Raw genomic sequence first — 11187 nt, forward strand, 5'->3', positions numbered from 1 at the left:
CAACTTTTGATGAATTTAGGCGAAATCTGCACACTCAAACAGACAAAGTGTAGTAAAATAAAGACCTAAATGTGTATTTTGGACTTTTTTTCAGCACAAGTCGGAAAGAACACATGTTACTGAAGACAAATTACCCAAAATCTCAAAATTGACCTGTGAAAAAAAAACTATGTTTTTGCCTGCCGTGTTTTGCCTTAATTGTTCCCACTATATACACCATTTCCAGTTGTAGAATGACCTTCTGTCATCATTTCATTAAGCTGATCTTCACACCACTTAGAAAAACAGTTACGTGACAGCTTGTATTTAAGAGACTGCTGCAGCGCTCTAAAGACTGACCTGTCTCACAGATACTGGCAAGCACCTCTCAGCATCACTGCGTCCTTGCTAAAGGTGCCAGCCAGGATCACAGACAGCGCAGAAAGAGAACACATTGTCGAGCTGGAGATAAGCCATTATCGGTGCTTCATTTGTCAGACTGACCCATTTCCCACTCCACGGATGCAGTCACGGCAGACCGAGCAAGAGATCAGCGTACCGAGGACGAGGGCTTATCAATCTCTAACCTATCTCCTGCATATGCCAGTCAAATCACAAACATTGACTCAGAAAATAGGCTACATGTCTGACAATGGTTGAGAATTACAATGCAAATATCTGTCACTTGGGGGCGCTGTCATCTCACAGACACTGATCTATTGTTTGATTATATATAAACAACCTTGTTATTTGTTTTATAGCAATTTCCACTAATTTGCTGCATACTAATAAACATAGTACAGGTGTTAACTTATGTACTTAGAAACCTCCTGAACATATATGAAATACTCCAGTTCTCCATTACAGCACAGTGTGAGATTCAGCATGTCGTGATCATTGCTCTGTTCCATCTATCTATCTATCTATCTATCTATCTATCTATCTATCTATCTATCTATCTATCTATCTATCTATCTATCTATCTATCTATCTATCTATCTATCTATCTATCTATCTATCTATCTATCATCTTGTTCTGTCTATCTAGTTGAGGATCGTCTGTGGCCAGTCAATATAAAATGAATAATAAAGCGAGAGGAATTGGGTTCTGAAATAGTCACACATGATAGGTGAGAGAGTCCATCAGATGGAGGGCACACATTACTGCTGCAGCTTTCATTCCGTCTTTAAATGATGACTGCAGTCAGGAGCTGTTTGCCAATCATGGAAAACTCTGACAAATGAGGGGGTTGTCGCCTTGATTAAATGAGTGAGTGTTTCCACTGGCCTCTGCCTGCCTCACTCCCTGATTGTACAGACAGCAAAACGAGAACGATTTGAGTCACCCGTAGAAATGGGAGAAATCACAACACTCAATACGGTGGCTATAGGAACAGAAGACTCGCCTTCTAATTATTATGAGCTAAACGGCTGGGTTTTTTTTCTTTTTTTTTCTTGTCACATACATATTGGCTTGACCTAGCCTGAAAACAAATACGCATGAGCTAAGTCACTCAAATGTTTGATATCATTATTTTCTGATTTTATTTACTGATTTGTGCATATTTTTCTAAAGATGCAGACACATTTACAGCTGTTCGTCAATTTAACACAAAATCAAGTGGGAATCCATGTGATTGGGAATTTTACCCAAGGTCGTAGTCGCCCTTGCAGATTTGGGGCCCTATTTTAACGATCTAAACGCATGCTCGTAAGTGCACGGCGCAAGCTAGTGCACTTAGGGCGTGTCTGAATTCACTTTGGCTAGTTTGACGACAGGAAAAATCGGCGCGCATGGTCTAAAAGGGTTGTCCCTATTCTCTTACAGTTTTTCTCAGTCGCTTTGGTGCATTTCTCACATCACTATTTACATTTGCACAACAGTTAATGCAGTTCTCCAAACAATTAGTACAAACTGCAAAACCTAGTTGATAACCTGCAAAAGCGTGTCACTTGCTCAAAATGGATAGCTCATTCCTCAAAAGCAAGTATTCATATCAATGAAAGTGTCAGTGTCATCAAGATGAAAAGTCTTGACACCATTGTTTATGAACAAGATAGTCAAATGGCTTTGTCATGTTTTCATTATGACAGTTTACTCTGTAAATGTTTTCCAGTGCAAAAAAGTCAGATCTTGGTGACACTAGCTGAAAATGCTCAAGACAGCACTATATACTATTTGCACAGCCATTTGAAAAATACAGTAAAGTTACACATTACTGTATTTAGTGAGGTAACTGAGTACAAGACACTGAATATGTATGTTTCACATTTTTACTGCATATGCTCTATGCAATACTAATTTGTTCACAGCATTGTGCAAAAGAAAAAAAATACACCCTTATTTACAACAAACATAAACTCCCTTTGGATAGAGCTGTGCACAACTGGAAACAATGTTGCAGTACATATTGGAACTGAACATACAACATACATAGTACTGTAATCATTCATGCACATTCAGACGTTCCTCTCGATCTGGTATAGACATACTGTCTATGGGACATTTTCAGGAAAAAAAATATTAATTTTTTTTTTTTGTAAAATTTGCTTGACAGATTTTGACAACAAGTTCAAAATTTTTGTATGTAATGACTCAAGCAATGAAATGAGAACTATTAGTTTTATATGGAATGACTATTCAGCATTCACATGTATAGTTCATTTTGACTGACATGACATAAGCAAATGATAATGTTATAAAACAGCAGAGAGTTGTATGAAAGCAATTGATGCATGTCCAAAAGCATTTGCAATTTGTTAGAAGGAATGAGAAACTGCTACTATGATGTGCACAAATGACTAAATGTTGTGGAGGTTGAACTAACTGTTGTGCAAATGTAAATAGTGATGTGAGAAATGCACCAAAGCGACTGAGAAAAACTGTAATGAGTAATGGGTGTGTTTTGGGTGTAACGAGCAATAAACCAATCAGAGTGTAATTTCTCATTCCCTTTAAAAGCCAGTTGCACTCGCAGAAGATGTAAAAAAACAAAAAAACAAAAAAAAAATCAGAGGGATTTCAGGATATATGCTTCCATTACCTAGGAAATCTAAATATACTGTCTATATCCTTAAATAAATCGATTTTCACCATATTTTTTTTTTTTAAATGCCACATAAATCAGGCCTGGTATGATTTATTAACAAATCCCTCTGAAAATATCTTCAGAATACTGCTAAGTGTATAGCTGGAAAGTTTGGTGTACATAGGTGCAACATAGGCTGAGATGTTGGTACTGGAGAATGACCAAAAAAAAAAATGTCATTAGCTTTAAATCCCCCTTTGGACATTCACGATTGGTTACTGATAGAAAGGAAATGCCCATATTTGGGTTACAAGCGTTGTGCAGGAGACTCAGAGCTTTACAACGATACCAGTCATGACAGACTTCAGTGAACAGACGGAACTCGGCATGTCCCGTTGGAATGCTAACTTCTTGGTAAATTCGGGAGAAACTTACTGCCGCAAGTAAACAACATGTAATAAAATAAACATCTTAATGTTTATTTATAACGTTTTCTTTATAACAGCTTGAAAGAACACATATTGAAGGAGTAAACTAGCCCAAAATCTCAAAACTGACCACTGCATGAAAAATCGATGTTTTTGCCTGCCGTGTCTCGCCTTAAACAATGTGGCGCAGGACGTGAAAATGATAACTGCGTCAGGCTGAAACTAGCAAAAAAAACACTCGCGTCGCGCCTGGCACTGCATTGCACCAGGTGTATGATAGGGTCCTTGGTCATGTTGGTCATGTGGATTCACTGCACTGACGTACAGAAAGCCGCTTGGTTTGAAAGTGAGTTCAGAGTGAACTGTGCTCTGTAGATCACTATACACTATGGACAATAGTCAATGTACCTTTTTTGCCCACAAAACATTTTGCCGAAATGTTGCTAATATGACCGTATTTGTGAGATGCTTATTCAATAAATAATAATATTTAATTTTTATTTTCATTATTCAAATTCAGAAAAATTAAATTAAATAAAATCAGCACAGCAACTCCTTCTGGGAGGTATTTTAGACAGACGCTAGAGACTGCGGTCTTTGTTAGCGTGCCTGCCTCCCATGCCTGCCATGCCGGGTTGCGTCCCGCATTGGAGCGGGGCGAGTAGGATCAGAGGGGGTTGCATTGGTGCCGTGGGTGTGAGTGTAACGGAGGCCAGTTCAGGTAAACCTCACTCACCTGATCTCAAGAGGCGCGCTAGCGACTCATGTTAGAGACTGTGGTCTTTAGTGTCCTTGTTAGCACTCCTGCCTTCCATATTGGAGACACCATTTGAGTCCCGCTCATTGCTGGGCGAGTAGGACTGTAGGGGTTACATACAGGAGTTACACAGTGAGTGTGTACATATATACACTATATATACACACACTCACTGGCCAACTATCTAATCAGCCAATCACATGTGCCATGGTTGTTGGTGCCAGAAGGGCTGGTCTCAAGTAGCTGGTCTTGAGAATTTCAGAAACTGCGGATCTACTGGGATTTTCACACACAACCATCTCTAGGGTTTACAGAGAATGGCCCTTAAAAGAGAAAATCCAGCAAACTGCAGTTCTGTGGGCGAAAATGCCTTGTTGATGCCAGAGGTCAGAGGTGAATGGCAGACAAATCTGGAGCAACTGCATGATGCTATCATATCAGTATGGACCTGCACCTTGTTGAATATATGCCAAAAATAAAATATACAAAATAGCTCCCAGAAGGAGTTGCTGAAATCCTGTTGACATATTTCCTATTTTGATTCCAGGAAGGAAAAACTTTTAAAAATGTATAAAAACTGTATGTAATTATAAACTATGTTTATCTATAAAAAAAAAAAAATATATATATGCAGAAGTATAAAATTGTATCTGTATCTTTTTTTAATTTATATTCAAGTATAAAAAAACAGTATAAGATAAAAAAAGATGGTTTTATGCAGTATAGATAGATAGTTGACCTCAAACCTGACAGTCAAATTGTATATTATTTATATATTTTTTTATATTTAGAGACCTTGTTGTATCACATTCTGAAAGCCTCCTGGTGATGTATTTTCATTTGCGTTCTGCTTGTGTGTTTCCTGCAGTGATCGTGGTACTCTACGTGGGGGTTCGGCGACAGAAGAAGAAAGAGACTCTCATGACATCCAAAGAGGACATCCGTGACAACGTCATCCATTACGACGATGAAGGAGGAGGCGAGGAGGACACGCATGCCTTCGACATGGGCACCCTCCGCAACCCCAAAGTCATCAAGGAAAATCTGTTTCGCCGAGACGTTAAGCCAGAGTTGGGTTTGTGTCCACAGCGGCCAATAGCCTCTCAGAACAGCGCTGACATCAGCAACTTCATCAGTCAGCGGCTGCAAGAGCACGATGGTGACACTTCCGCCCCACCATACGACTCGCTGGCCACATACGCCTACGAGGGCGAGGGCTCTGTGGCCGAGAGTTTAAGCTCTATAGAGTCTGTAAAGGGTGAAACAGAGGAGGACTACGATTACCTCAACGAGTGGGGGCCTCGCTTCAAAACCCTCGCAGGGATATTCGGAGAACGATCAGAGAGCCAATCAGACGTAACATCCAGCACCGCCACTGAAAACAAACACTGATGTTTTTTTTTTTTCTTTGTTTTTTTTTCTTTGCTTTGAAACAAACGTAGATGTGTGTTTAACTCGGACTTTTCTTTTTACAAGATTTCATTGTATTATTTTGTATATTGAACTTTTTAGTTTGCCTTGATTTCGCACTCAAAACAAGAGAGGATAAAGGAAGCCAGAATAAAATGCAGCCGTCGGGTTATCTGTAAATGAATGTTGGAGGTTTTTTGGTCGTATTTAATCAGCTTTGATTTTCTCACAAAAAAAAAAATAAATAAAGGAAAAAATAAAGGAAAAAATAAAAAAAACACATAGTTTTAACACTAACTTTGCAAAGTTTTTCTGACATCCTTAAAAAGTGCCTCAATGGAGTTGGTTGTTCTTTTTACGGTTTAGCTTTGTTTTGTCACCCTTCTTAAGGATGAGTGGCGTCCCTAACCGAAGCTTCGTTGGAGGGAGTTTTGAGGAGGAGTTGTGTACACGGGCCTCATTTGGCCAAAGATGTTTGTTGAATGTTATTTATGATTCTATTTATTTATTTGTGAGGCTGTTGAGACGGGTTGTAACGTTTTGTTATGTATTTATCTATTTATCATGATTTCAAATCGAATATGAATTTCTTATTTTTTTGAAGACACAAGGATTTTCATAATTATTTTCTCCTCACGAGGACATGGACTTTGTAGTCCCAAGAGGAACTTGTATAGACTTGTACTTGTTGTAAAAAAATCTACTTTAGGGCTAAACATGAGCTATTACAGTTGAGTCCTGTAATAAACACAGTTTTCTTAAATAAACACCACTTGGAGAAAAAAAATAAATAAAAATAATTCAATTGCTTAAACCTGTTCTGGGTTTGTGTAGAATCCAAAGATCCAAAAGACAACAACTTGTCCCCAATTCCTGAATTTCTAAATTCCAAACTATAGGTCTGATTGTGCTTGAGATATGGTGATATAACAGACAGAGCCGAGAGAGACTGCTGAAAATGAGATGGGTTATCAAATATACTCTTTGATCTTATCATGGTGTCCGCTGAGTTGGAAGGAGATTTCTTGAATCACACACTGCCAATCAATGAAAGAAGGCTGCATACAAGGCGCACACACACACACACACACACACACACACACACACACACACACACACACACACACACATACCATATCACTGTTAGCACATCAGTCTCTGTGCAATACAACCATGATGAGTCCATAGATATTCAAGTATTAGAATAGAGAAACTTTATCAGATGAACAAGCAATCAATCGATATACAAATAATTGTCTTTCACAGAAATAGTAGACAAGAGATGGATTTACCATAGTAAACAGATATTTTGGTTATTCATCCACTGGGATATTAATTTATTTGGTAGTAGAGCTAATTAAAATTTGCTCATAATGCACCATTCTATATCAGTTATTCATATGTCATGAACTCAAACCAAACATCATCATGCAGGCATGTCAATGGAGAACCTCTGTACCTGTTGCATTTGTATTACTGTGTTTGTCTTGAGGCATGATCTAGGCTAGGGCACTCTATGAATATGCAAATGCACCTGTCGTTACTAATTTGCTTAATGACTCTCTCCATGGGAAAGTCGGACAGTGATAAAATCTGCTGATCTTTGCAGTGAGCTCTGGAGCTCATTAAACAGCAGGAATCCACAATTGCTGGAAACACTTAGGATGTTGTGGGCAGATAATGTACAGTAAGTTTATGCACAAAGACAGACAGGATTTTTCAAATTTACAATTTAATAATTTAGCAGACACTTTTATCCAAAATGATTTATAGATGAGGAAAAGCACCATGAATGCATGTATCATACAGAAGTTAACATATTTATTGCACATCTAATGATAGGAAACAAGTGAGTTTCAGAGATAGAAGAGTGAATATCTGATACAGTGCTTATTTCTTGTTAGAGATCAAATTTTAACTTTAAAAATAGTAATAATAAAAAAAAATATATAAATATTATTATTTTTACATGGTTTACATGTTATATATATATATATATATATATATACATATACATATATATACATATACATATACATATATATATATATATATATATATATATATATATATATATATATATATATATATATATATATATATTATTGTTAATTATATGGTTTATATTGATATAATAAAAAAATCATCTGGTCTTTGGCAGGTCTTAAAATTAGGTAAATACAACCTCAGGTGAACAATAACACAACATACACAGTGTCATGGTTTATTTAACAAAAATAAAGACAAAATGGAGAAGCCATGTGTGACAAATTAAGTACGCCCTATTCTTCTTCCATAGGAATTTAGAGGGTAAGTTACAGTCGGGCTGCTAATCAAATGCCCTTGATTAATTGATCATTAGCAAGTGAGACCAACTCTATAAAAGAAGACATTTAGGCAGTTTTATGGTCTAGAGCATTCAGGTGTGTGTTAACACAATGCCAAGGAGGAAACAATGATCTTACAGAAGCAATTGTTTCTGCCCATCAATCCGGGAAGGGTTACAAGGCCATTTCCAAACAAGAGCATGCTGGGAACTACAGATCTACTGCCCAGGGCTGCATTTCCCAAAAGCATCATAATCCTAAGTAGATCGTAGAGACAATTGGTGGCGATGGCTCTACGATCTTAATGTTTAATGCTCAGTAATGTTGAACATTCAGAGGAGTTTCTGTTACTGATTTGTTTGCGGTTACCGTTGTGCTGAAGAGTAGTGCTTGTGCTCAGGCTGTGAGCACTCAATGTTCTGCTAGACTTTTCTTAATGCTTCATTATATACATTGTGCATCATGATAAACGATACTGTTGACCCAACTCAACTTATTTAATTTGAATAAGCTAATTTAAGTTGTGTGTAAAAATGTCTTCAATTAAATTAAGGAAAGGTAATGAATTAATTTTTTGAGTGAATTTACATCTAGGTGGAAAAAGGCTTTCATCACATAAAACGAAAAAGATTATATCACACTTATTAAGTCATTTTACCTTGCTGGAGGTTACATCAACTGATAGTTATGCTTCGAACAGTCGGTTGAATTCAGTTATAATCAGTAGTCTTAAATCATTTATTTCATTTCAACAAAAACAGTTATTGAAGATGTTACATGAAGTACATTTTCTAAGTTGAACTGACAAAACAAGGCCAAATTTTAAGGTCTGATTAGATAAGCAAACAATCAGTTCTTGTAATCAACATTTTGGATGCAGAATGCAAAGGGCAGGAATAAAGATCTCAGCGACTTTGAAAAGGACCAATGGACCCGAGTATGATGCTCTGGGCAATGTTCATAAACATTGTTGCAGACCAGGAACCCCCCCTCATGACAATGGCGTTCCCAGGTGGAAGTGGCCTCTTCCAGCAGGATAATGCACCCTGCCACACTGCACACATTGTTCAGGAATGGTTTGAGGAACACGATGAAGAGTTCAAGGTATTGCCCTGGCCTCCAGGTTTAGAAATCAGGAAAATGACAAAGTAATTGTAACTAACAATAAATCAAGTTTATTAACCATAATATGCAAACAACAGCAGAGGCTGATTGTGCATATTGTATGTGTCTGTATTTTAAAGTAGCAAAACCAGGGCCTTCAATATACAATGCATCAGTATTGTCGATTACTGCACAAACACTGACATTATAAGAAGGAATATTTCTTGAAACCTGTCTGCATATTTGTTGTCTCTCTGGAACCATTCTTTCAGGGAAGAAGAATCACATTCTCTACAGCTCTGTTGTGAAGGTCAGCACACAGACCTTCCCCTGAACTCTGTCCTGTTTTGTTATTGTTTTCACTCTTTGCCAGACACTTCATGCCATCCTGTCTTGTGGCAAGACACTCAGACTCAATCTAGTTTAAGTCATCTGGTATCTGGGTTGTACAGGGGACGGGGCAGGGGGGCGGGGGGGGACGGGGGGTTATAGTGTGTGAATGTGTGCATGAATGTTAAGGTAAATTTGAATTTCATCCCATCTGAGGTTTATTACGTTCAAATCTCCTGTCCTTGTGATGTTAAAGTCACACACTGGAAATACTTAATCATGTTATCCAATCGGTCACTCTCTCCTTTTTCTTTTCCTTGTTCTTCATGCTTCATATCCAGAATCTACTTTGAACAAGCTTCAATTCACATGCCACAATCTACAAAAAAGTTTCTAAATTATTTGTAAGGACAAACTGGTCTCGGGTATAGCTTTGATATTACCCAACATTGTTAAAAATAAAATAAATAATGTTTAATTATTGTAGTTTCTGAAGTTCTTTAACAATTTCATCATGATGCAGCTTTTATTACAATTTATTTTAAAGGGATAGTTCACCCAAAAATGTAAATCCCTCCATGATTTACTCGCCCTCAAGCCATCCTAGGCGTATATGACTTTCTTCTTTCAGACTAATACAATCGGAGTTATATAATAAAAAAAAATGTCCTGGCTCTTCCAAGCTTTATAATGGCATTGAATGGTAAATTGGATTTTGAAGCCCCAAAAAAGCGCTTTTATCCATTATAAAAGTGTTCCATGCATGGCTCCATGGGGTTAATATAGGCCTTCTGAAGCGAAGTGATGCGTTTGTGTAAGAAAAATATCCATATTTGGAACTTTACAAACTAAAATAACTAGCTTCCAGTGTTGGACATACTCATTGATTTACAGCGAGAGAGTAACCCTTGACCTGACGCATGATGTATTGACGAACGTGGAAGCGCTGAGGATAGAGCAAAACAAAACACCAGTCATGAATTAGAAGTCTAAAACGAGAATCTTTAAAGAGAAATGTCGGAGGAGCTTGAGGGAGCGAGGGTCTGTCCATATAAACTTCCCTTGTCCACTTCACGAAGTGGAACTCACTTCAAAATGGCGGCAGGGATTCCCCCGAGGGGAAGTGCTTAGGGAAGTTTGCAAGTGCGTGTCTAAAAGTGGACTGGAACATGGTTTTGAGATTCACTCCAATTTGCCGTCTTCCCAGCATGCATTGTGGTATGAATAATTAATAGGATTGTTTTATTTGCTTGTTAGCCGGTTTTATTTTCATTGTTGATTCTGTCCCATTTAATAACTTGTCTTCTGACGTCATATTTGTTCTTCTTAAAATTATTTTGTTGTGCTTAGTTCTCCATGAAATGTACATTTCTTAAAGAAAACATAAGATGAGATACTTTATAAACAATTTAAAACCATGTGAATAAAAGGAACACTTTGCACAGAACTCTTCAGCTGATTATGAAATCAAGTAATTGCTGAAGTGCTGCAACAATGGCAAATTTAAGTTCAATCAAGACATTTATTTAAAATAAAGTAAATGAATTGAACATAAAAAGTCATGCAACTATTACCATTTGTATGCATTCTTTTTTATATATGCAGTGAACTTCACAATAACTTTATCATTATAAACAATCTTTTTTTCATCATTATAATCAGTCATTATTATCATTATAAACAATCCCTCGTATCTTTTTTTCATCATTATAATCAGTCATTATTATCATTATAAACAATCCCTCGTATCTTTTTTTGCAGCCAATAAGCTCCAAATAAAAAGAGAAAATAATGAATGGCTGTAGCTAAGGTATCAAGGGGCC

The 11187-nt window shown here is 37.2% G+C and overlaps 1 protein-coding gene across 1 annotated transcript in view; it reads left to right on the forward strand.

Moving 5' to 3' along the window:
* cdh12b (cadherin 12b) overlaps window positions 1–6417 on the forward strand; it is a 144073-nt gene extending 137656 nt beyond the window's left edge. Inside the window, exon 12 of the mRNA XM_082151890.1 lies at window positions 5062–6417. Within this exon, the coding sequence (XP_082008016.1) occupies window positions 5062–5585 (524 nt within the window). The 3' untranslated portion in view covers window positions 5586–6417. The remainder of the gene's footprint in view (window positions 1–5061) is intronic.
* Window positions 6418–11187: the final 4770 nt, after the last annotated feature.

The sequence above is a fragment of the Leuciscus leuciscus genome (genome assembly GCF_965113295.1).
Source record: "Leuciscus leuciscus genome assembly, chromosome: 21".
Classification (NCBI taxonomy): domain Eukaryota; kingdom Metazoa; phylum Chordata; class Actinopteri; order Cypriniformes; family Leuciscidae; genus Leuciscus; species Leuciscus leuciscus.